This window comes from Abramis brama, assembly GCF_963993115.1.
Source record: "Abramis brama genome assembly, chromosome: 3".
Lineage (NCBI taxonomy): Eukaryota > Metazoa > Chordata > Actinopteri > Cypriniformes > Leuciscidae > Abramis > Abramis brama.
Window position 1 is genome coordinate 15,068,811 of NC_139965.1, and position 27,470 is coordinate 15,096,280.

General features: G+C 36.1%; 1 protein-coding gene and 1 long non-coding RNA gene across 5 annotated transcripts in view; one reads left to right on the forward strand and one right to left on the reverse strand.

Annotated features, from left to right (window-relative positions):
- The window catches only part of dock11 (dedicator of cytokinesis 11), a 131,358-nt gene that overhangs the window by 35,074 nt on the left and 68,814 nt on the right, over nt 1-27,470 (forward strand). For all 4 annotated transcript variants that reach the window (XM_084110039.1, XM_084110041.1, XM_084110040.1 and 1 more), the window contains exons 12-27: nt 6,561-6,788; nt 10,024-10,146; nt 10,517-10,599; nt 11,552-11,674; nt 12,716-12,792; nt 13,708-13,892; nt 14,605-14,670; nt 14,790-14,882; nt 16,099-16,222; nt 17,391-17,512; nt 17,683-17,766; nt 17,885-17,974; nt 18,659-18,780; nt 19,219-19,288; nt 20,203-20,328; nt 21,748-21,819. In XM_084110039.1, the coding sequence (XP_083966165.1) occupies nt 6,561-6,788; nt 10,024-10,146; nt 10,517-10,599; nt 11,552-11,674; nt 12,716-12,792; nt 13,708-13,892; nt 14,605-14,670; nt 14,790-14,882; nt 16,099-16,222; nt 17,391-17,512; nt 17,683-17,766; nt 17,885-17,974; nt 18,659-18,780; nt 19,219-19,288; nt 20,203-20,328; nt 21,748-21,819 (1,788 nt within the window). The remainder of the gene's footprint in view (nt 1-6,560; nt 6,789-10,023; nt 10,147-10,516; nt 10,600-11,551; nt 11,675-12,715; nt 12,793-13,707; nt 13,893-14,604; nt 14,671-14,789; nt 14,883-16,098; nt 16,223-17,390; nt 17,513-17,682; nt 17,767-17,884; nt 17,975-18,658; nt 18,781-19,218; nt 19,289-20,202; nt 20,329-21,747; nt 21,820-27,470) is intronic.
- LOC311080246 lies at nt 181-5,647 on the reverse strand. The gene is made up of 5 exons (XR_014605541.1): nt 5,534-5,647; nt 5,082-5,272; nt 4,602-4,672; nt 2,515-2,580; nt 181-628 (listed from the first exon to the last, which is right to left on the reverse strand). It is a non-coding gene; the product is annotated as an uncharacterized lncRNA (long non-coding RNA).

A 27,470-nucleotide genomic window follows, 5' to 3' on the forward strand; every position in this document is an offset into this window, starting at 1 on the left:
CTTTTGTTTATTAAAACTTGTTGGTACAATATTGTACCTTTATCAAAGGTACAAATTTGATCTTTTAAGGTACCACCCCAGTGACAAGCCCCTTTGTACCTTAACTGTGTCAAATTTGTTCCTACGAGAACTATTAAAGGCTATTTTTCTATTGAATAACATGCACATTCAACAACTGAATCCAAAAGGCATCAATTTAATCATTTCTGTAAATACATATCAAATACATATGAACGTTTGAATACTTTCATTCCAACTTACAGTAAAGTATTTATTTGTGTAAATACATCAAAGACTTCACAATACAATAAAGACTTAGCAAAATTAACAGAATATCACTTCTTTAAAAAGATTTGAAAGAATTTAAAATGCAATTACACTAAAATGTTACAGTACATAAAATATATTTTCTCATCTACAACAAAGCTAGAATTGTTTTTTTTCCCTACTTTTCACACAATACCCTTGCATTTATTTAACTTTTTTATAACACCATCCTCCAACCGAACTGCTCGGCAATTTCAGATCCCTCCATTTTTACACTGCTGAAGATTCTCCTCTCACTGAAGACCCGTCCAGTCAAGAAGTTCCCAAGATTTGCACAGTGGGTTGAGATAGCCAGTTCTTCCTGAACATAATGAAGAATCAATATTAGTAAAGACAGATGTAAATTTATTAAATTTATACTCCCAATGACAAGCTCAAATTTGACCTCTAGACTTAAAGGGATAGTTCACCTAGAACTGAAAATTCTGTCATTTACTCGCCCTCAAGTTGTTCCGAATCTGTTTACTTGAACAAAAAAGAAGATATTTTAAGAATTGAAAATTAAACAGTTGATGGGGCCCCATTAACTTCCATAGAATATTTTTCATACTATTTTCATACTATGGAAGTCAATGGGGCCCCATTGACTGTTTCATTTTTTGGGTGAACTACAAATCCTTCAACATCTCGTTTGGCATCCATGTAATGTGCTTCTATTACGGATTTCAGCTTAGCCAACCTCAACAATTTTACTTAAAGGGATAGTTCGCCCAAAAATGATATTTAAGCCATGATTTACTCAAGCCGTTCGAGATGCATATGTCAATCTTTTTTCAGACAAACACATTTTCAGTTATTTTAGAAAATGTCTTAGATCTTTCAGTGGTTATAATGTGAAGCAATGGGGTCCAGCTGATTCAAGTCGCAAACTGTGCATGCATCCTTCACAAAAATAATCCATCCGGCTCCAGGGGGATAAACGAAGGCCTTCTGAGGGTAATCCGTGCAGTTTTGTCGTAAAAATATACATATTTAAAACTTTATAAACGAAAATAACTGGCTTCCGGTGGCGGTCGGCGCGCGTTCATGGAGATGGTTGCTGGCTTATGACGTAGGACGTAGCGCAGGAAGCGTCGTGACGTAGAACGAACGTGACAGCGCAGCCAGAGAGCAGAGCAAAACAAAACTCTACGTTCGCTCTACGTCACGACATCATTCATCTCCATGAACGCGCCGACCGCCACCGGAAGCCAGTTATTTTCGTTTATAAAGTTTTAAATATGTATATTTTTACGACAAAACCGCACGGATTACCCTCAGAAGGCCTTCGTTTATCCCCCTGGAGCCGGATGGATTATTTTTGTGAAGGATGCATGCACATTTTCCGACTTGAATCAGCTGGACCCCATTGCTTCACATTATAAACACTGAAAGATCTAAGACATTTTCTAAAATAACTGAAAATGTGTTCGTCTGAAAAAAGATTGACAAATGCATCTCGAACGGCTTGAGGGTGAGTAAATCATGGCTTAAATATCATTTTTGGGCGAACTATCCCTTTAAAGGGTTAGTTCACCCAAAAATGAAAATTATTTTGTTAATTACTCACCCTCATGTCATTTCACACCTATAAGACCTTTGTTCATCTTCGGAACACAAATGAAGATATTTTTAATGAAATTCTGAGAGCTTTCTGTCCTTCCATTGGGAGCAATGCAACTAACACATTCAAGGCCCAGAACGATAGGAAAGACATCATTAAAGTAATCCATGTGACTCCAGTGGTTTAACCAATTTTATGAAGCGATGCAGGTGCTTTGTTTTTATCAAAAAACACAATTTACCACTTTATTTAGTAGGGGGAGCACTACGACGCATGCGAATTGTGTTGACTCAAGACCGGGTGTTGTTCCGTGAATGTGCTTTAGATAATATTATTTTGTAAATATAGAGGTAAATTATGGGGGTTTTTTGTTTTTTTTGGGCAAAACAAAGCTTACATCGCTTCAAAAAATTGAGGTTAAACCACTGGAGTCACTTGGATTAGTTTAATGGTGTCTTTACTACCTTTCTGGGGCTTTAATGTTTTAGTTGCGTAGGCTACCAATGGAGGAACAGAAAGCTCTTGGAGTTCATCAAAAATATTTTCATTTGTGTTACGAAGATAAACGATGGTCTTACAGGTTCGGAATGACATGAGGGTGTATAATTAATGACAGAATTTTTTTTTTTTTTGCTGAACTATACCTTTAAGGAATCCTGGAAACACCTTAAATCAACCACAGCATGCATTCGGTCCATTTTCTGGAATAACTGAAATGCAGATAAGAAAACAATTTTCACACACACAAAAAAAAACTTTCTGCATTTTTACATTTTCCACAAAGTTTTAAATTATTCACTTAAAGCTTCATATAAAATACCCAGAAAATTAAAATGTTAAACTAATCATTTGAAACCATTTGAATTGAGAAGTTTAGTAAAAAATGTCTGAAGAGACTACCGCTTTATATAATAAACAGATTAAATTTAGGATTTTATTCACATTTAAACATTGAACAAACAGAAGCTCAACCGCAGTTGCTTTGACAAGCGAGAACAAACCTCAATGGTTCTTGCGGAAGCTCAAACGTGCTGCAAAACACACGAGAATGAACATCATCGGTTTTCGCACGTCTAGCAAACATGCTTGAGCTTCCGTTTACCTCAACTGATGTGTGAATTGATGAATATTTATATGTGAATAAAAGCCTAAATTAAATCTGTTCATCATATAAAATGATCGTATCTCTACAGAAAAACTTGGACTAAACTGCTCAATTCAAATTATTTTACGATCTCTTTATTATGGTAGCATACAGGTATCAAAAGACATTTTGAAATGTAATATGCAAAATGGCAATGTAATATATAAAATGGCAATGTATTTCTTATTTAAATTTACATTTTCCATACCATATGTGCAATGTTTGGGGCAAAGTGACAATTCAAATTCAATAATATAATTAAATTAGCCATCTCCTACACTTGTTTTAACATATAATTTAAACATATTACAAAAATGATTAGAGATGTTTAAAGGCATAATTCACCCAAAATTAAAAAAACTATGTCATTAATTATTCACTCTCATGTTGTTCCAAACCTGTAAGACTTTCGTTCATCTTTGGAACACAAATGAAGATCTTTTTAATTAAATCTGAGAGCTTTCTGTCCCCCCATTGACAGTCCATGCAACTAAAACTTTGATGCTTCAAAAAGTTCATAAAGAGATTGTAAGACCAATCCATTTGAATCGAGCAGTTTACCGTAGTTCACATTTTCTGAAGAGACATGATCGCTTTATATTATGAACAGATTTCAGAAGCTCAACCGAACATGCTTGACACGTGAGAACAAAAGCCTAAATTCAACCTGTTCATCATAAAGGAAGCACAAAATTTAGACTAAAACACTCAATTCATATGGATTAGTTTTACAATCACTTTAGGAACTTTTTAAAGCGTCAAAGTGGTAGTTGCTTAGCTGTCTATGGGGGGTCAGAAAGCTCGTAATTGATGAAAGAATTTTCATTTTTGGGTGAACTAACCCTTTAACATGTTCAACGTAAAATTGTAGCAAAATGATAATTTAAATGCTATTTTTCTTAATTGCATTTACACTCACAGTTAAGACACTTATGATTGCATTTTTATTAAATACCCGCGATGAACGTGGCAAAATTCAATCTGGATTTTAAAAAAAAGGATTCCGAGACGATCATTGCATCAAGTGCCTTAACTTTGAGTGTAAAAGCAACTAGGAAAAATAACCTAAATTATAATTTTGCTATAATATTTGCTTGAACATTTTAAACATCTAATTTCTGTAATACATTTAATTTTTTATTTTTGAACTGATAACATTTTCAAATGTATGTTTTAATTTTATGTTAAAGCTAGTGTAGTAATGCAAATTATTATATTATTGATTTTGAATATTTTTTTGCTCCAGATGTTGCACATATCATATAGAAAATGTAAATATAAATACAGAAATACATTGCCATTTTACACATTGCATTGCCATTTTGCACGTTACATTTCATATTGACATTTGGTACCTGTATGCTACCATACTTTGTGAGTGTCAGAGTTTTAGGTGAATATACTTTCAGTTAAGTGACAGAAATCTTTCAGAGTTCATTTGAAGTGCAGTTACTGTGCTTTATCAAGATTGACATCACTCTGTCATTATGGCAAACATTTTGTCTTAGAAATATAAATTCAACCTCATCAGAAAAAAGAATATCATAAGATTAAGAAACTCAAATAACACATTGTACTGATACTTGCCTCACAGCTGAGGACGCAGGAAGACTTTCAGATGTGTGATCAGTGAGACCAGCAGTGACGGTTTACCCCATCTAAAAATCAAAGACACATTAGCTATGAGTATATGACATGTAACTTTATATGACTTAGGACAGAATCAGGTAATCGCATTCATTTAAACACAGAACGAGTGATCAACTATTTTATCTGCGCACTGTTCGTTGGCGTTCAATCACCTTGTTCCAAAACCGCATACAGTATTGTGGACTAATGTAAAGTACACCAGCATGGCACCTCTGGTTGAGCATTCATTTACAACAATGTTTTAAATGTGAACTTACGACACAGAAACTCAATTTTGCTTTAAAATATATTTGCAGACGGCTATCACTGACTGGATTCGTACAATTAACGTTAAGCTATTTACACTCGCTATTATCATGTTGAGTAGCTGTAACGTTTTATACATTTTATTTGGTTAAACATAAACATAAAACCCACCTTTGAATTTCCTCTTCTCTTCGTCTTATAATTCGAGTCCAGCCACTAAAGTACTTCTGACGACAAAGAGGGCGAAGCCATGGCTTGTGGTGGTGCTCCGTGCTCGTAATCTGCTTCGCGAAGTTCCCGCTCTCCGGTCTATTTGAAAATGCAGTAACGGCTGCAACCTTGGCCAATCAGTTTCATGTTGCCTAATAGCAAAGTTAACATTTAACAGTTAACGTTATAGTGGATAATGGAGAACAAACGCCATATATTGTACACGTGATGACTTAATAATAGTCAATAATTGCATTTTTTTTTTTAAAGTGTAACGTTATAACTTACAAGTCAAATGGCTAAAAAGCATTTGGAGCAAAGCTAATTTAACTCGCTAAATTAACGTTAAGTGGCTGAAACATTTATATTTTAGACTTGTGAACTAAATATATACATAAATTATCAGAACTCACCTTTAAAATTCGTCTTCTTCAAGTTTGATAAAATAATCTCGACCGCGCTGCAGTGTGTAATGTTAGCCTGCTGCTTCCCGCTGTCAGTTCGGAAAATTCCTGGCTGAAGCGATTTCGACCAATCAGTGTCTTGTTGCTATGCCAAATGTTCAACACAGCAACCAATCATGAATGAAACAGTAATTTGGTCCATCACTGTACCCTTGATGTGAGAACAATTATGTACCTTCATTTCAATTGTACCTTAACAGGTACCAAACAGTATCATCAGTGGTCTTTCCTGTACCATTAAAGGTACTATTATTGAAAAGGTACAAAACTGTTCTTTGAGGAACATTATTTGTACCACCGTGTACCTTTTTTTCTGAGAGTGTATGAAAGATGAGCTTTAAGGGATCAAATTATTGACTGCAGGGGGACTTTAAGCTACAACACTGAATAAAATTGGGCTCCAGGTTAAATACATTTGTCAACTATTGTGTGACTTTCATTGTCAGAGAACAGCAGTTATGGGTCAGTATCGCTGAATATCAGGGAGTTCTTGAATGAGAGATGAATTATAGATTCTTGGCATGAGGACAGAGGACTCATCCAGAATGAATATGCAGTGATGAATATGGACACGCTCAGTGAAGCACTTTTAATGGCTCCAGGGAAGGAATGCTGGCGTTCGTCAGCTTGGTTTGGAAAACTACTGCTCCCTCAGAACACGTCTCGACTTTCCCACACTTTGTTGAAGGATCTAGACAGACATGACTGATGGGAATGGAGTGAAATTACATACAAAGATGTGCTGGTTCATAAAAATGAAAAGTACAGTCTTTTACTTCTAATTTGCTTTCATTATATTATATAATTTATATCAGCAACAAACTATATGATTCTCACAGTATGTAATAGTTCTCAGACAATACAAATTGCTCTTCATCAAATGCTGTGTGTGAATCAAGGTAAAGATGAGGTCAGATGTGTCAAAGAAAGTAAAAGAAGGTGTAATGACGTTCCCAACTATTGTGTTTCTCCTCAGGTAGAGCCGTTCTTCATCAGCCTAGCATTGTTTGATCTGTCCAAAGGCTGTAAGATCTCTGCAGACTTCCATGTTGACCTCAACCCACCCTGCGTGAGGGAAATGATCCAAGACGGCTCTCCTGGAACACCAGAACCAGGAGGAGGAGACGCAAATGAAAGGGCGAACGGACACGGCCTACCGGTTATCCAGAGGGTCGCAGAGTCTCTCTTACGCTTCCCCACTCAGGTAAAAGACACTCATGATAAAGGTGATGGCTTTCTAGAGATGTTTAATTAAAAGTCACTTTTGATAATCCTTTACTAAATGAAAATGCTGATCTTCTAATACCATAGTGATAAAATTATCTTATATAAAAACTATTTATCTATTATTATATTATATTTAGTGCTGTCAAAAGTAACACGTTAACGCATGCAATACATTTTTTTCAGATTAACATCCGTTTTTTTCCGTCATCCTTTGGCTAGCGTTACATTATATGATCACACTCTTATTCATGCAAATGCTTTTAACCCATTCAAGCGCGATACGACACAAAAGAGAACGCATTGTGTTACTACTGGCGCATGTGTCTGTGAATCTCCTGTCTGTGTGACACACACACTCGTGCGCACAGAAAGCTGCTTCAGACAGTGCTTGAACGGACAAAAACACGCCGCTTTGTCGAGTATCCTCGTAAGCAGAGTGTTAAATGATTTCAGTGAAGTCTTAAAGGAACAAAGAGTTGTGAGAAGATAGGATGCGTGTCAGATCCACGTCATGTGCACCTGTTGCTGTCTGTCATGAAGGATAATCAAAGAACAAAAGAAAAAGAGAAATTCACTCACTTCTCTGAATAAGGTTTGTAGCTTTAATAAGGATTCATCTATAGGCCTATTTAATGTGCATCACTGTGAAGTGTTTGATAACTTTACTCAATTTCTGTATATATCCAACCTGTTAGACCTACCTGAAAATCTTACAGCACTGTTTACAAGGTTACAAGGGTCAAAAAGTTAAACTATACAATTTTTTGACAGGGCAAGTAAAAATGACTGGGCCAATAGAAAAATCTGAGCTCTGATAAATTGAAGGGCACTGCTAAATGTGAAATTTATTATAACGGGCTTATGTGAAGATTGTTTTAAGTTCACGTAAATTAAAAGTTCTTTAAAAATTGGATAAATTAAAAAACTAAAAAATGTATAGAGACATCAGTAGTAGTAGTGGTATCTGTGATATTGGCCTTCTTTCATAAAAAGATGCCATTAAACAAACATTTAAAATATAGGCTACTGTCTTTATGTTGTTTCTACATAAATTTTGAGATTAAATGTAAAATTATTACTGTATAAATATATATTAAAAAGTTGAATGTAAGCTGCGATTAATCATGATTAGTTACAGAAAAACGTGTGATTAATTAGTTAATTTTTTTATCAATTGACAGCTCTAATTTATTATATTATATTATATTATATTATATTATATTATATTATATTATATTATATTATATTATATTATATTATATTATATTATATTATATTATATTATTGTCTTTAGTGTATTGCTATGTGGTTGGTTGCTTACAGGCCCCACATTCGGCTCTCTATGATATTCTTGTCACTTGAAATGGCTCCTTTCCTCAAAGGAAGCATATGGATTTTTTTGTGCCTGTTTTATGGTCCACCAGACAAAAAAAGCCTTAGCAAGCATCACTAAAAACCAAGAAAGTGCTTTTTGTTCATTAGATCATGACAGATTTACCCTGCTCACCTTTTAAAATCTGCACTCTGCTGAATATTTCTGTAAATGACTGGCAACCCTTCCCAGTAAGCATTGTCCAGCACTGCTGAATAAGAAGGATGCTTCTGCTGTGCTTCTGATAGGGGAAGTCAATGTGGTTTCAGATTTTTGCACATCCATGCAGTTTGCAGGGCTGCAGGTGGCTGAATATAGTCGATGTTTGGCTGACTTGCGTCATTTTCCCTCGTCATTGTGTTTCTGCCTTCTGTTGAAAGCCTCTGTCCATTTTGCAATAACTGCCACAAATGCAAAATCATGTGCACATGAACATTCATACCACATTAGCACTGAGTTAAGAGTATACAACTGAAAACAGTTTTTTGCTTTATTATTTACATCTGTCACAGGATGATACGGAGACCTGGGCTAAATAAATGCACCTTTTTATCTCGGGTATTGAAGTTTTCTAGTTATGAATCATGAATTGTTAAACTTCACTAATCCCCTCAAGGCCTACTTATCTGAGTGTGCTCAAGTGTGTGTTTTCATGTGTTCGAGCATGCCATGCCGTGCGTGGCGTGTGGCCAGGCCAGAAACAGCTTTAATTTTTAACACAGCACTGTTTCATAGCACTAATGCTACACACTAAATCAAAGCCAGTGCCATGACTGTCTCAAGCCTCTGCTGGCAGGCTGGGGAGTGTGACGTGGCTTTACTGGAACTGACATTACGCAGGTCCCCGGTGAAACACTGGGCAGGGCAGCTGACACGAAGAAGAAGAGATAGCTGAATGTGTTGTTAGAGGAAGAAGAGAGAGAGAGAAATAGACACAATGATAGAAAGACAAAAACTAAAGAGCATGAGCAATGTCTTGCAGTTTAGATTGTTATGAATTTGATTTCTTTTGATGACTTGGATGAATTGATTGTGAATTGACAAGTCTGCAGAGGCCAGGAATACATTTCCCTCTATTTCAACCTCTGTGTTCAGGGACATATGTGGCCCAATGCCACACAAAAATAGTGAGTGCTATTATTATAATAATTTTAAGTATTATTATTCTATCAGGATCAAACAGTAACAAATAAGCAAAAAAATCTAAACCACTATACTCGCTCTTTACCATTTATTTACTCGAGTTAAAGGTACACTATGTAACTTTTGGCCTTCTGGCGGTTAAAGAATAAAACTGCATGCATTTCGCAGAAGAAATTGTTTTGGTTGTGCTTCGGCTCTGCGTGATTGTGAGGATAATTATTTGACCCTTAATAGATAATGTTTTACAATGAACTCTGTTAGAGAGCTACATATGGGAGTTTATCTGTTCGATAAAATACCTTTCTCACCTGTTGAGTAATAAAAACACCATCGCCGCGTCACTTTTACAGCATTACAAATCCCTCAAAGACATGCAGGGGCGAGTGACGCATGTATGCAATTTCCAATGAAAACCATCCCGACAGGTCTAAAATATAAACACTTCTAATAGGCTTTCCATAGTGAATCAGACAAAAACATGTTTTAGAAGAAGCATTGATGATGTATTGTCTCATTATTTAAATGTAATTTTGTTATTTTTTAAATTCTGGGGGGAAAAAAGTTGTAAATGTTTACTTACAATGAACTTCCATATTCAACAAACCACTTACCATAATAATCATCTGTCAATATATTTAATTTTCCTCTTTACTTAAGAATATACGTACAACCACAGTATGACTTTTGTCTCATCCAGGGTATTTTCTCCGTCACCAACCCTCACACAGACATCTTCCTGCTGGCACGGGTGGAAAAGGTGTTACAGAATGGCATTACCCATTGCGCTGAGCCCTACATTAAGACCTCCGACATCAGCAAGGTCTGCTGCTGAATAACACACATTCTTCAAGAGAACTGTAAAATCTTCTTAGGCATGATGTCTTTCTACTTGAACAGAGCATTGCATAACAGACAACAAGCTGTCTAGGATGCACTTTAGCATTTTAAATATCAGTCTGATGGGGAAAATACAAGAATAGTGTATAAAGATAATATAAGATGTGTTGTATTTATACAGTTGTTGGTTAAGTAATGTTTTGTAGTTAAAGTGTGGCTTCTCAATCCATTAACTCATGATTTGTCATACTTCCAGTATTTCCAGAGGTTTTGGCTTTTGTTAATTCAGATTTAAATGCTTCCAGAATGTTCTGTAGAATATTTCCATGTATTTTTATGTGTCTGTTTCTCAGACAGTGCAGAAAGTCCTGAAGACTGCCAAGCAGACGTGCCAACGGCTGGGCCAGTACCGGATGCCCTTCGCTTGGGCTGCCAAGTAAGACTTCTTATTCACTGCCAACTCACTTCTTATTCATATTCACTTAAAGGGATAGTTCACACAAATATAAAAATTGTGTTAGTAATTACAAATTACAAACCTGTAAGACTTTCGTTCATCTTCAGAAAACAAATGAACATCTTTTTGATAAAATATGAACCAGTTCTGTACTTTCCATTGACAGCTACGCAACTACCACTTTGACGCTTCAAAAAGTTCATAAAGAGATTGTAAAACTAATCCATATGAGTTGAGTGGTTTAGTCCAAATTTTCTAAAGAGACTTGATCGCTTTATATGATAAACAGATCTAACTTAGCCTTTTTATTTACATATAAACATTAATCAGCAAACATAAACAGAAGCTCAGCCGAACCTGCTTAACAGGCAAAAAAAAATTTGTTGGTTCTTTCTGAAACTCAAACTTGCTGTGTAACACGAGAATGAACCTTATTGGTTCTTGTATGTCAAGCAATGTTTGCGCTTCAGTTTACCATGACTGATGTGTGAGTTGATGAATGTTTATATTGTGAATAAAAGCCTAAATTAAATGTTCAGCCTATAAAGTGATCGAGTCTCTTCAAAAAATTTGGACTAAACCGCTCAATTCATATGGATTAGTTTTACAATCTCTTTATGAACTTTTTGAAGCGTCAAAGTGGTGGTTGAGTAGACTGTCTATAGAGGGACAGAAATCTCTCAGATTTCATCAAAAGGATCTTCATTTGTGTTTCAAAGAGTTTGGAATGACTAATTACTAATGAGTAATTGCTGACAGAATTTGTATTTTTGGTGAACTATCACTTTAATGGACTAGTAAGAGTATGAGTTATATTATCTGAGTTCTACATTAAGTAGAATTATGTGCCTTTCAAACTGGAACGTCACAGTCAGTACACTCCGGAAATAGATGCCAAAGACATCAGGGTGTGTGTGTTGTGTGGCTTCAGACAGGTGTTCAAAGATTCCCAAGGCAGTTTAGACATGGATGGGAAGTTCTCTCCACTCTACCGCCAAGACAGTAGCAAGATTTCCACAGAAGACCTCATCAAACTATTGACTGATCTCAAAAAGTGAGTGATAACTATCTATCTTTAACACTGTCTTTTGATGTCTGGTAGGAAAGGATCCTGGATCCGCATGTCTATCAAACAATCATAGTACTAATTTTATCCTGAAACTAAACCCTAAAGATGAACTAATCATTAATCAATGGGAAGTGATAAGAGTGGTGTCCAGCCTCTAGGAATGTGTTCACACTTGACATGTTTGGTCCGATTAAAACGAACACTGGTGCCATTGCTGTTAGTGCGGTTCATTTGAATAAGTGTAAACGCTGCCATCTGAACCTTGATGCCACCAAACAAGCGGACCGAGATGCTGAAAATGAGATGATGCTGCTGTCTCGGTCCGCTTCTGAACTGTGGTGCGGTTCGAATGAAATATGAACGCAACACAGACCAAAGACAAGTAAACGAACCAAAAACAGGACATGATGCGACCCTAAAAAGGACAGAATGCTCAAGCATAGATGGTTCTTCTCATCATAGTCGAGATGTTGCCCATCACAGTTTGGTACAGGCATCAGAACCGCGTCTCCTTGCACCAGATCTTCATTTGTGTGTGTGTGATGGCTATTTTGACTCCTTTACACATTTTATAAGCTCTTCACAAGTTCTCAGCTAGTAAAAAATACCATCATACTGTATGTCCGCAAATGCAACGAGCACATGTGGCCCAGTGCACAGCATTGTTTTGGATGTTTGGTACGTTCCGTTGAAAAATATGTCATAAAAGCCTCTTTTTTTTAAATCTTTAGGTTAGGTGTTAAAAATAACAGTGTGAACGGTAAGTTAACCAGGACTAAATGTATCTTTTTTTTTTTGGCCCAGACTAAAAGAAACAAGAGAACCAAACTACAAGTGTGAACACACCCTAAGATGAATTCAAACCACAACCCTTTCTCTATCCCTAAAATCTGATTAGTTGATGGGAATGACGTGTTCCACTTGGCAAAATCCCGCTCATCCACCATGCATGTATTTCCTTGTTAGTTGCTTTATTGCATAATGCATTAAGAGTTCAGTGTTTTGAAGAGACAATTTTCTTTATAGACCAGAGAAGAACAAACTGCAGATAATCCCTGGACAAATTAACATCAGTGTTGAGTGTGTTCCCCCAGACTTGTCAAGTAAGTTTGTTTTGTCTGTTATGTTAATTGTTTTGGCATTTAACATTTGCTAACATCTCTTTTGAATCTAAGGCCTCGTTTACACTGCAGGTCTTGATGCCCAATTCTGATTTGTTACCTTTATCCGATTTTTTTGACCGTCCGTTTACACGTTATTTCAACTGTGACCCATATCCGATTCATGTGTTTACACTTGCCATACTATCTGAAACATCACGCATGCTTAAAGGGGTAAATTCTCTTGCACAGATGGGCGGACGCGAAATAAGCTTGATGCTAGCTCTGCGATATATGCGAAGTTCGCCAAACATCACCATGATTTTGAGGCGAAGGAGGACGAAAAGTGCCATCATTGCGCATTTGCTTCAGTTATTGTGTGTGAGAGAGATCTCAGGACTGGTGGGAGCGTATTGGCTTTAAATATTGGCTTTAACGAGGAGCAGTCGGTCTGAAATTTTGTTGTGTCAACGTTTGTTCACATTCCTCTCCTATGACGACACAACGTTTCATCGGGTCCCTTTGCAGATACACGTCGGGGTTTCTCTCGTCATTAAACCGCGGAGACGTTGCCTAATGCCTCAGGAAATGACAGTCGCATTGGCACATATCCGATTTATTTCCACATATGAATGAGGCCTGAAATCTCGAAATATCCGAATGCATGCGTTTTTTTCCTGTTTACACTGTCATGGAACACATCGGATCTGTGTCACATATGAGCAAAAAATCGGAATTGGGTCACATTTCACTGACACTGTAAACGAGGCCTAAAGGTCATTCATTTATTGACTTCTCAGTAGCACTTTATCTACAGGCACACTTTCAGCTTGTAATACTGTCATCTGAATTTATACTCTATTTGTGGAAAGTGGTTTGATGATTGTGGCGTTTACTATATAACCTTTATGTTCGTAGACTCGGTCACATCATCTTATATTCCGGTGAAGCCGTTCGAGGAACAGTGTGAGAGGGTTTTTGTGGAAGTGGAGGAGTTTGTTCCAGAAGAGGCGAGATTCAACCACCCATTCACCATCTACAAGAACCACCTCTACGTCTATCCTCAGCAGCTCAAATACGACAATCAGAAGACATTTGCCAAGGTAATTGGTGGAACTGGGAAGCTGTGGGTGGTGGTACAACAACAAGCTCTTTCGAGCAGTAACAGTGTCTGCCTACGTGTTTTCAAACATGAGGCTTTGTGAAAAGCCGCCGGGATTCTATTCATAATCAATTCACGAAAGATCGTATCTCTAATTAAACAGACTTCAGGGTTAATTGCTTCCTCCTGCACTGCTGGAAAGCTTATAACACTGGCTGTTTGCCCTGTTGCTCACCAACTTCTTTTCTTCTAAATTAGAGATGCTACCAAACATGTATACAGATCTATTCCTCATGTTTTCTAATGACATCTGTCTTTTATTCAGTTTTATTAATTTGCAATATATCAATTTACACAATACATGTTGCTTTATAATGATCTTCTCAATCTGTTTTTACATGTTGTCAAAGACACTGGCAACTACTAGCTTAGCATCTAATTATACCTTTGATATTATGCCATATTTATGAACTAAAATAGCCTTGTCTGTTGCATATAATATATTATTTGCAAATGCATTGTGCTTATTCAAATGGAGGAGGCAAATAATTATTTATCTTTGATAATTAAGTTGCATTGCAAAGATTATTTAGTTGCAAAGTATATGTTGATTTCATATCAAAAATGAAATCATACACACACACACTTATTTATATATACGTGATACATTTTCTGCCCATGCAGTCTAATGCAGCGTGTGTGTTTCCTCTCAGGCTCGGAACATTGCAGTGTGTGTTCAGTTCAAGGATTCTGATGAGGAGGGAGACGGTCCGTTGAAGGTGACTGAATGATTATTCTTCATGTGGTACCAGCATTGTTCCACACCACAAGTTCTTTAATATTTAATAATAATTAGTGCAGTATAATGTGTTATTGATTAACCACTGATTGCTTTTAGTGTATCTACGGCAAGCCTGGGGATCCGCTTTTCACCACCAGTGCTTTTGCTGCAGTTTTGCATCACAATCAGTGTCCGGAGTTTTATGATGAGGTAATATATCCATTTATTATCATGCATATTGTCATGTAGTGTAATTCTTTTTGCTCAACTGCACAGCAACACAATCTCTCACAGTCACCGTAAATAAAAATGAATCTATTTAGCAGAATACATCACCTCATATTGGACTTATCGTAATTAACAAAAAGTTTTTGAGTAGTAAAAATATCAACATCATTATTATTAATTAAATAAGACATCTATGAATTATCATCATTGTTAAATAATCAATATTTATAATGTGTATATATCTGAGAACACTAATAGCTCATAAAATGTGAGTCCACACTTTTTTATTGAGACCAAAAACTATTACATAATTCAGGACCCAGTCAATGCCAATGATGTTGAGTCATAAACAACACAAAGCATGAGTTTTCCCAAGACAATATCTGAATCATTCCAGAGACACATCCTGTTAGGCTTCACTGGACCCTCAGGGCCAAGATGTTAAAGACATATTATTCGCTCAGTAGAGAAATGAGTCACAAGACATCAACACATTCAGTAGGCACAGACATAGCCAATAAAGCTGTGTGTTACGGTATATCATCAGCTGGAGAGCCTCAAAGGAGCCATTCACCAAAAATGGAAATACACCTTATTGTATTGATGATGCATATTATATCCAGGCAAACAGATGAGCCCAGAATATAAATGCAACACACTAAATTGCATATCCAGCATTTTCCCCTAGAAAACCTTTATAAACAAAATGCATAATATGGATTAAGACAATGTGTTCAAATTCTGCCATTATTTACTCATTTTGTATCACAAAGTAATGACGTTTACATTTCATGCACTGTATTTATGAGATAAAATTAGGTTTGTATACCCTTTTTGGTCCCACTTTATATTAAGTGGCTTTAACTACTATGTACCAACATTGAAATTAATAATTTGATACAATGGATTTATTGTGTAGATACATGGTTTTACATTGTACTTAAATTTAAAAAATTCCTGCATGTAATTACAGCTGTAATTAATTTATGTAATTACATTTGTAATTACACTGTTGACCCTTCCCTTACACCTTTTACACGTTTTACAATACAACATGAACACAATAAGTACATTGTAAGTACATAGTACGTAAAGCCACTTAATATAAAGTGGGACCAATTTTTTTGTGCAAGAACTAGGTTAAAATGAAACTTGTCAAGTTCCCCTTAATGTTTAAATATTTTCATTTCTGTCACAGATTAAAATCGAGCTCCCTGTTCATCTCCATGAGAAGCATCACATTCTCTTTACGTTCTACCACATAAGCTGTGATGTTGGCAACAAAGCCACCACCAAGAAGCGAGAGGGAGTGGAAACACTGGGTGAGTGTTTGTTTGTGTACTGTATGCACTACCGTTCAAAAGTTTGGAGTCAGTTTGATTTTTATTTCAGATTTTTATTCAGCAAGGATGCATTAAATGTAAAGACATTTATAATGTTACAAAAGATTCCTGTTTCAAACAAATGCTGTTCTTTAGAACTTTCTATTCATCAATGAATCCTGAAAAAATGTATCACAGTTTCCACTAAAAATATTAAGCAAATATTAACTAAAACAACTGTTTTCAACGTCGATAATAATGATAAATGTTTCTTGAGCAGCAAATCAGCATATTAGAATGATTTCTGAAGGATCATGTGACACTGAAAACTGGAGTAATGATGTTGAAAATTCAGCTTTACCAGATTAAATTACATTTTAAATATATTCAAATAGAAAACAGTTATGTTAAGTTGTAATACTATTTCAAAATATTATTCATAATTGCAGTCTTGGGAGCCTAAGAGACTTCTTTCATAAACATTTAAAAATTTTACCAACCGCAAATGTTTGAACGGTAGTATGTGTGTGTGAATGGAAAAGAGTGCTACAGTCGGGTTCTGGAAGTAAAAATGATTTTTAACAATAACTTATATAAACCTTTAAATGTAGACCTACTGTAAGCTACGAAGTTGTTAATCAATAGTATTTGCTTCGGTTGAAGCGGGCAGCCCACATTATTTCAACTTAGTTTTAAAATAATCGTGTTTAACAGCGGAATCCGTGGTGGAAAAATTCATTACCCATGATGCTACACAGAAATTTCCACCAATCAGAGTCCAGACAAGCAAAACATGCCAATAGTTCTCTTTAGCTCCACCCACTCCCATGAAGCACTGTGAATGACGTAATCGAGGCAATCTCCCAACACTCTCAAAATATTTAAATATTTGAATATATATGCATATTTTGCAATAACCTTAAGATATGTCTCTTTGTATTTTTGTCTAATTTGTCAAATATTTTTTTGCTTCAAATCAAAGTTTGTAATGTTATGATTCACCTTGTTGCTGATTGGCTTGGTTCAAGGCTTATAACTCTTTAACAAAGACTTTTTTGAAATCCCAATGGGAGAAATGAATAGAAAAAATACATCTGGAACCAACTCTGCTGAAAAAGTGGGCGAGCACTGTTGCACTCAATTGACCTTTAACCCTCGCTCTCTACAGTGGGTTATTCCTGGACTCCTTTATTGAAGGATGGCAGAATACAGTCATCAGAGCTACAACTTCCCGTGTCTGCTAATCTACCTGCGGGTTACATGTTTGACAAAAGCCAAGACTCAAAGAAGGTACAATCTTCTTTTCAGCAACATTAATGCTAAAAAATAATTTTAAGTGTGCGTTTGTTGGTTGAGTTGTTGATTGGTTGGTTTGTTTGTACTTTGACTGGTTTGATTGATTGATTTGGTTGATTCACTGATTCATTCTGTCATTTTTTTAAATGAATTTCTTTCTCTAGACTTCCCCGGACATCAAATGGGTGGAGAATGGCAAACCATTATTCAAAGTGCGAGTGAATGTAGCATCAACAATTTACACTCAGGTATGTTGATCTGATCTAAGGATTGTTTAGCTAATTTCAATCCATTGTACTGAACAGAGAATAATGAAGTGTTATGTAAAATAAAAGCGTTAAATCTAGTAAATTCCACCCCATCCAGGATTTGCACCTCCACAATTTCTTCCAGTGTTGCCAGCTGATGAGGTCAGCATCACAGGGCAATCTCGCTGAACTCGTCAAGTGCCTAAAGGTGAGAACAAGGGAAAATGCAGATGTCATTTGATGTAAACCCAATATTATGGACTTTTAAAACATTTTTAACAACAGAGGACATGCATTTAAGTTAAACCTCACCCACATGATTTCTCTGAGCTTTTCTTTGGAACTAATTTAGGAAATAACTGAAAAATTTAGGGTCGGTAAGATTTTTTATATTTTTATTTAAAAAAAAGAAGTCTCTTATGCTCATCAAGGCGGCTTATTTGATCAAAAATGCATTGAAGACCGTAATATTCGGAAGTATTAACACAATTTAAAATAACTGTTTTTTATATTAATACATTTTAAAATGACATTTATTCATGTGATGCAAAGCTGAATTTTCAGCATCATTACTCCAGTCTTCAGTGTCACGTGATCCTTCAGAAATCATCCTAATATGCTGATCTGATGCTCAAGAAACATTTCTCATTATTATCAATGTTGAAAACAGTTATGCTGCTCAACATTTTTGTGCAAATTTCATCTTTGATGAATAGAAATTTCAAAAGAACAGCATTTTATTTGAAATGGAAATCTTTTGTAGCAATACAAATGTCTTTACTGTCACTTCTGATCAATTGAATGCATCCTTACTGGAAAAAAGTATCTTACCGATCCCAAACCTGGTGTAAGTGTACTTTGTAATCTTTTAATTTCCTGTCTCCTCTCCAAGTGCCTACATGCGGTGGAGACTCGGGTCATCATCACGTTCCTCCCTACGGTGCTCGTTCAGCTCTTTGGAGTCCTCACTATGGCAAACAAAGAGGGTCAAGACATTGCTGTCAACTCCACACGGTGATTTACTACCTTACCTTAGTGTTCTCAGAAAGACACCAGCTGCATTACTGTTTTGAATGCAAACAGGCCTACGAAAAGAGACAAGAGCTCGTAATTAAACTAGCATCTGCTTGGCTTTTCGGAGATGGCTCGAACTGAGGGATTTGAAATGTTGTAGATGCGTTGTAGATATTGTGTTTTTATAAGTAAGGCATTTTATTGAACAGATAAATTGCCACATGTAGCTCTCTAACAGAGTTCACTGTAAAGCATTATCTATTGTGAAGGGTCATGTTCATCCTCACAGTCACGCAGAACCAAAGCACAACCAAAACAATGTTCTTCCGCAAAATGCATGCAGTTGCATAGTGTACCTTTAACATCATCTTTTCGTGTAATTTAAAATGTAGGAATGCTTCCTCGTATTGACATTACTAATGTGCCTTTGTTTTACAGTGTAATCATTCACATAGTGTCTCAGTGTCATGAGGAGTGTCTGGAGCACCACCTACGCTCTTTTTTGAAGGTACGACACTAAGGCTCCCTGTTAAAACTAACATTTTTTGGGCCTGTTTACACCTGGACATATCATGCGTTTTTACTGATCAGATAGCTATTTGATTTGTTAAAACGGTTCCATTGACACTTGCCCACATAAATGTGTCTCCACAAAACGAATATAACAAATTCCAGTGCTATATGCTAATTAAATTAAGTTCAGTTCAGTGAAAGCAGCAGATATGAGCTGCATTTTATTTATCATCAGCTAATCAAGATTAAAGACCACAATAAAGAGCGGCATCAGCAACTGGAAAGATCATTTAAGTCTCAGTACTTTCAATGAAGATGATTGTGTTTTGATCATCTGCGACTTACTTTCCGTTTTATTTGCGTCAGTTTGCGCGCATGCTAGATCATGTCATATAGCCAATAACACGCTCTCATGTGTTTATTTTTTTACATTTTGGGAGGAGTAAAATTTACATATATGGTTTCAACAACCAGATGCTTTTACACTTGTCCAGTTTCATCTGGAATGCGTCTCAGACCACCTCCTGAACGATCGGATTTAAATCCGTCTCCAAAGCGTTTTCGGAGGGCATTTACACCTCATCTTTGCACGATCGGATAGCTATCTGATCACAGAAAACGCATGAAGTGACCAAGTGCAAACAGGCCTTTTGATGGGATCACACTCGACCACACTAAAAGCCAGGTGTAAATGCAATTTTATTTAAAAAATAAATAAATGTGCGTTTGGTAAAACAACTGAAAAGCTATTTTTATTAATTTAGTAACATAAACATTGATTTGATTAGTCCAAGAGTGGTTTAAACCAGTGGTTCTCCACAGGTTTGGCCATGGGACCCACATTTTACCGTGGTCATTAAGCCGCAATAAAAAAAAAATTGGAATTTGAACCACCTTTTTCTCTTGCAGTACGTGTTTCGGATCAACAACACATCTTCAGAAAACTCTGTGACGACACATGAAGTTTTGGCTACAGCAGTGACTGCCATCCTCAAACAAACTGCAGACTCCAACACCTGCAACAAACTCCTCAAGGTGACAAAACTGTTCAGTTATGCTGAATATGACCTATTTGCACAGCAGATGGCGCTGTTGTGTTTATTTTCTGTCTTTTGGATTCACTTCAGAATTGAAGTTTGCTGTCTAAGTTCCAAGGAATCTGTTGGTTAATACAAATAATGCTCATGTCATGATTCACACCCACATAACTTGAGACACTTTCTTTTATTAAAAACCACTGGACTTCCTCAGTATATTTGAATGAATATACCCTCCTTTTCTCACACAGACTAAGCATCTCCTTAACGACTCCTTAAGGACACATTTTTTTGGAATTCAATTCTCAGAGCTTCCTTAGAACTACGATTTTAGGGAATCCGCTGTTACACTATTAGATAACTGAGAACGGATTTGACTTTGACTTTGAATAATAAGTACATCGTTTCAGGAATGCAGTTCACTTTCACTGTGCATTTCATTTGTGATTATGTTGCAGAGCTGCCAACTCACACTCATTCAGCGTGAGATTCACGCAATTGACACTTTTTACATTTTTTGACAGATCCTTAGCGGCACGTGAACCGATCATCTCTACTAATAGTAAATACACACGAATGAACAATGTTGAAAGATACAGTACAACTTACCAAAATGTATATTCCTCATACATAATATCTATCAATCAGTGTTTTTCAACCATGGAAAGAGGTCAATAAAACAATTATGTCACATAACATTTACCTCAGGAAAGCCATTTAATGACCATAATATAGGCTATAGCACATTAGTTGGCTAGAAAAAAAGAGCTATAGAGTATTTTGCTAAATATGTGTACTATATTACATATTTATTATAGTTTTACTTATATCATTAAATAAAGTTGTTATTATAATAAAATTATAATTATTTTTAACCTTAAATAATACTACCAGCTGATAGGGCTGTCTGTATGTTTACAGCATTAGGTGAGATAATTATTAACGCCTATCTTGTGTACCTAATATTTATCCAAATGAGTCAATATTAAATCAAATCACAAGAATTGAATTGAATTGAAATCGTGAAATTTGTGTCAAGCAATAATAAAAAAAGCGTAGCTTACCAGAAATTGTATCATGTAAACATTGTAACATGTCACTAAACCTAATAAAATTCAGTTTAGTTACTAAAATGTTTTGACAATCACAATACACTTAAGTTATTTTGATGCAAGAATTTTTATTTTATTTTTTCACCATTTTTTGTTCAAATAAATGCAGCCTTGGTGAGCAGAAGAGACTTCCTTCAAAATCTTTAAAAAAAATATCTTAATTATTCCAAACTTATGAATGGTAGTGTGTATGTATAATTTGGTTTGTGGTTTTATATCTGTATATAAAATGTGTACTTGCACACATTTACAACATTCCTCTGTGTAATTGTATTAAATCCTCTCTCTTTCTGTCTTAATTACAGTATTCCTGGTTCTTCTTTGAGACCATGGCCAAGTCAATGGCACAGCACCTCCAGGACGGCAACAGAATGAAAGTTAGTATAATCCATTCACATGTTTTAAACTGACACAATATCTAACTTTAAGATATTGTGTTGAAGTTACACAATAACTTCAACACAAGTTAAAGTTATTTGTGCTGTTTTGGTTTTTTAGATTTTTTTTTTTTTTTTTTAAACATTTGTTTATTGATTTTTCAGTGACATAACAAAATCAAGAGGTAGATTCGGGAGTCAAAACAGTGTCAAGTACAACTACAAGAAAAAGAAAGAAAAAAAAAAAGAAAAAAAAAAAAAGAGAGAAGAAAATAAATAAATAAAATGAAATCAGATAAGGAATAAGTTATAGTTTAAATAATAATAATAATAAAAAATAAAATAAAAAAATAAATAAAAAAAAGAACAAAACAAAAACACAAAATGGTCCCCCACTGCTAAATAAAAGCCCAATATGTACACTTTACAGAAATAAATAAAAAACATCCCAGCATGCTACCAATTCACACAAGAAAAAACTAACAATTAGTAGACAATCAGGGTGGCTACTCTGGAATAGCCGTAAAAATCAATCCCTCAACATGTGCAAAAAATGGGCCCCAAGTTTTATTGAACTTTGCAAGAGAACCATGTATCGAGCACCTAACTTTCTCCAACTTCACAAACTGGTTTTTTAGATATTAAAAGAATATTCTTTGGTCATTCTGAGGTCACTCGCCCCCCCCCCCCCCCCCCCCCCCCAAAAAAAAAATTGTCGTTTGTGCTGCGTTGGGTTTTAAAATATTATACATTAAATTATTGTTGATGACGTCACCAACCCCCCCACATGCTCCGAATTCACCCAAAATAGTCTTGTTCGTTTGTGCTGGTTTGTGCCGGTAAAATTGTCGTTTGTGCTGCGTTGGGTTTTAAAATATCAGAAGTTAAATAAAATTAAATGTTGATATTTATTAGGCCTATACAAGGCTGACTGAATAAAATAGATCAATCAATGGTCGCAAGATAAAAAATAGTTATAGACAGCTCTGTATTTTTGTGTGAAGTTAGTCAGTAGCCTAGCCTATGATGTAGGAGCATTTTATTTCGGGTTTGTCATTTATTCAATCTCTAAAATGTTAGATGCTAATAAAGATGATTTAAAAGAACATCAACTTCTTATCAGTGTTTTTGTAGTCCCTGTTGTGTTTATTAAAAACGTCATGTTGTTCAGACATTATGTGAGACTCTTGTAGAGTTAGTGGAGAAAAGGTCGATATAAATCAAACTACAAAAGCCATTACTAATCCAAATTTCTGGCCAATGTAAGTATACATTGTTTTAAAACTGTCAGTTACAATATTAGTAGCTTCAAGAATAATTGTACAACATTCAAGAGAGCTAAGACTTGTTATTGAACAGAAACCTCATTAATAACACTTATATTACTAATTTAGCTATGAAATGCTGATTACAGTTGCACAAAGTTGCCTTTTACTATTAAAAAACGACCATGGGTCACATGTGCAACTGTATTTAACATTTCATAGCTAAATTAGTGATATTAGTGTTAGCAATGAGTTTTCGGTTCAATAAACACTGACAATCTAGGGGTGAACATTACCATATTGGTCCTAATATAAGATATATTATCCATCTACATTATCCTTACTATATTATATTATCCTTATATTCAGACCAATACAGTAATATATTAAAACAAATTTATGCTGTACATGATATTTTTTGGAGTCAGGATAATTGAGGGTAATTATGTTTTGCTTATGCCAGATGCCCAAGAAACCAGCAGTCGACAGGGATTACATTTTCACAGTCCTGTGTTCATCAAAAGAGGCCATAGTCCAAAATGGCAACATAGCTACTCCTAATCAGAGTATCTGGACAGAGCTTAGTAAACAGCTAGACAACAAGATCACTGCAAAGGCACTATACACTTTTGTTAAGTTAAACAGACACAACATCTGGAATGCTTTAGGGTTTACTCATGAAAGTGATCATGAAACAAGTGGCAGTAGTGATGACACTGATTTTGAGCCAGGGTCCCTTTCCTCCAGTCCAAAAGATTGCTGCACTTTTGATTTTGAAGTTCCATTTCAGAAATGGATTGAATTTATGCCTGAAAAAGTAACGTACAAAAACAAGTTCTCTAAAACAAAAAAAAGGGAATACACAATTTTGAAGGCTGGCATGTGATAAATCATCACATTTGTCAAGAAGTGAAATGCCCCTACACATTTGCTTTTAAAAGAGCCAAGGTCTATCCATCAGTCACAGACAAATATATTGTAATCAGAGGCAACTGTAAGGAGTGTCATGGCCACATTCACATAACATGTGACAAAAAGCCTGAAATAAACAGCACAATAATGTTCAGGTGTTCACTTAAAAACACTGATGACTCCCTGCATACTGGCTGTTCCAAGCGTGCGATGTCTGGTAACTTGCGTGTGCAGATATCCAAAGAAATGTGTCATGGTAGAAAGGAACCCCATTTATGGAGGGCATCAGAGGCAACAAAGCTGATGGATTTTGGAGATCCTGAGCCAAGTCATCTTGCCTAATTTGGCCACTCTGCGCAAAGCAAAGCAAGAGAGAAATGATTTAGAATTAGGCGACAAGGATCCTATTCTGTCATTGCAGATGTTAAAATACAGTGGTAGCATGACGTTAATGCCATAACACATTGGCTGACAGAATGGTTACGCGCAGGTGCACCTATTCCAAAAGCGGTTGTGAGTGACTTTTCTCTGGCTTTGCTCGGAGCTTTGGTCAAGGCTTTTTACTCCTCATCCTGATCTTAAGACCTACATCAATGAGTGTTGTGGTGTCTTACTCGGTAGACAGTCAGCAAAAATCCCACCTTGTTTTGTGCGGGTTGATGTTGCACACTGCATTAAGATGATCTGCCGGTGGGACTGCTTGAAAAAAAAACCACATCGCATTAAAGATTTCTTTGTTAGGTCAATAGCTCAGCTTCTCATGTCACAATCCATGGACGATGCAAGAGAGCTACTAAGATGCATTACTATTGTGGCTCTCAGCGAAACAGAGGGCAGTGACAGCTCTGGAGCCCCCCTCATTTCAGAAAGGTGCAAGAAATACCTAAAAGCCCGAATTGCAGAAGAGTGTGTCATCATTCCAGATGTAGAGGGTGCAGACCTGCAGCAGTGGGTAACAGATATATGTGAGGAGAGCAGGTCACTTGCCACATCTAATGGTGATCATGACAATACATGTATGCACTTCCTCCCTGAGATTATTCCAAAAATAATATGGCTTGCAAATTACTTACCTCTCTGGACAGGGGTAATGATCCCTCACTTCCGGAGCTCCAAAATCACCGCAAGTTCAGCCAATGTTGAAGCCGAGGTTAAAAACATCAAACGCGGCCTTTTCAAGCATGAACACTTGCCCATTCGAGGGGATCGATTCATTGCTCGACATCTGTCCTTCATTGAAGGCAACATGCGTATTTTTTCTGCAAAACAAAAGAGTGTGGAAAAAGGTGAAGAGGATGAGGCTGTTGCGACAGTGATCGACACAGGAGTCAATCCACTACCCACCACAACCTGCAGGATGGATGAAAGGCCAGAGATGGATGCTTCCTGCTCTGGGAAGTCTGACGCCGTCACAAACATCCATCCAACAGATGAAGAAGCTGTTGAAAACTGGAGAGGCTTAGCAGTTCCACCCAAAAAGAGGAAGAGGACTTCATACCTCTCTCCTTGTCCTGAATGGCTCCATGCAGATCCATCTGTGAGAGGGAAAAGACTCAAAGTGGACCTGTTGAAAAATGGAAACAATCAACAGCCTGTTAAACTCAGGAAATCAAGAATCTCTGTGCTGAACACATGTGCATTTGATGCTTTTTGTCAATGCTTTTTGTCAATGCTTACTGTGATAGTGTCACTTTTGAAAATATTGTTTGCAATGAGGATTCCAACAACCTCCTCCAGCTAGTGAAATCCATCACCGCAAAAGGTCTGAATGCACAGGCCTACATACAGAGGGCAGAACTGCTGAGCGAAATATTCAAAGCTGTCCGACTGAAGTCTGGTGCTCTCCAAATCGATGCACAATGCCACATCTCCACTATCATTGAAAAGTCAATGACAAAACGCACTTGTGTTTCATTAACAAAACAGTGCTCTTCACAGTATTGTGGTCTCAGCAAACAAGTCACAAGGGAAATTGCATTTGTTTGTACTTCTGTTGCTGTACTGCAGGCTTCTGGCATGGCTCATCTTCAGACCGCGGTGGAAGAAGGCCTTGACCTTCCAGAGTCCCCCTGCCTCAGGCCGATCCAAAGTCCGTCACAGTGTCCCTCTGCAATCAAGACAGATACCTCAGAAAAAGTGCTCTGTGCAGGGAAAGTTTCTCACAGTTACAGTCTGGGAGAACTTATGTGGATTGACACTGACCTGGGAAGCAACTCCACAGAATTTCCTTTGAGTGAATTTCCCTCCAATCTGATGCTCCAGGGAAAGAGATTTACTTTACGGGCAGTCATTGCTTTTAGAGGAGGCTTAACCCAGGATGCTCTTGGACATTATGTGGCCTATTGCAGGAGGTCTCCATGTGTCTGGGAGATGTATGACGACCTGAGAAGTGGAGTGACAGGAGCGTCAGATAAAAACAAAATATGCCCACATGCTGTATTATACACTAAAGACTGATTGCACTATTTATATTTAATTTCACAAGTTAAACTATTTTTGTTGAACTTTTTGTATGCCACACACCCTTGTTTTCCTACTCCTGTTAGGAGAAGTAGTGTGCTATTTTATGGAAGTTTGCACTCAAGTCTATTATTTTGTGTGGTATCTTTGGTTTGAAGACAGATTGTAACTTGTCAGTATTAAGTGTTTTTAAGTTTAAGTTTTTAAAGTTTTTTTTTTTTTTTTGTTAATGGATGTTCGATAGTACATAATTAAATTTCAAAAGTTAAATCATTTTGACTTAATTGAGTCATGAGTTTCCACATACATAATAATAATAATAATAGTAGTAATTAAATGATATATACACACAGACACTTAAATTCACACACAGTAGCCTACCAGTCAAAAGATTTAAAAAGTTTATTTTTTATTTTTCTCAAAGTTTAATGTCCCCTTATGCTCACTAAGGCTATATTTATTTTATCAAAAATACAGTAATATTGTGAAATATTATTCCAATGTAATACTGCAGTTTTATATGTGAATATATACTGTATAGTAAAGTGTAATTTATTCCTGTAATCAAAGCTGAATTTTAGCATCATTAGTTCAGTGTCACATGATCCTTCAGAAAACATTCTAATATAGCTACTGATGTTATGAATTTGATGCTCAAGAAACATTATCAATGTTGAAAACAGTTGTGCTGCTTATTGTTGTTCTTTTCTTCTTCTGAAAACCAATATATACAACAATTCAAAGATTTTGGTTAAGTAATATAAAAAATAATACTTTTATTTAGCAAGGACGTAATAAATTAATAAAAAGTTGATCAACATTGATCAAAATTAAGAACCTTTCTTAACTGAGCACCAATAATAATTGAGCATACAATCAACATTTTACTATGATTTCAAAAGAATCATGTGAAATTGAAAACTGGGTAGTAGGTCTATACAGAAAATTCAGCTTTTACATCACAGGAATAAATTACATTGTAATTATATTAAAACCGAAAATAGCTACTTTAAA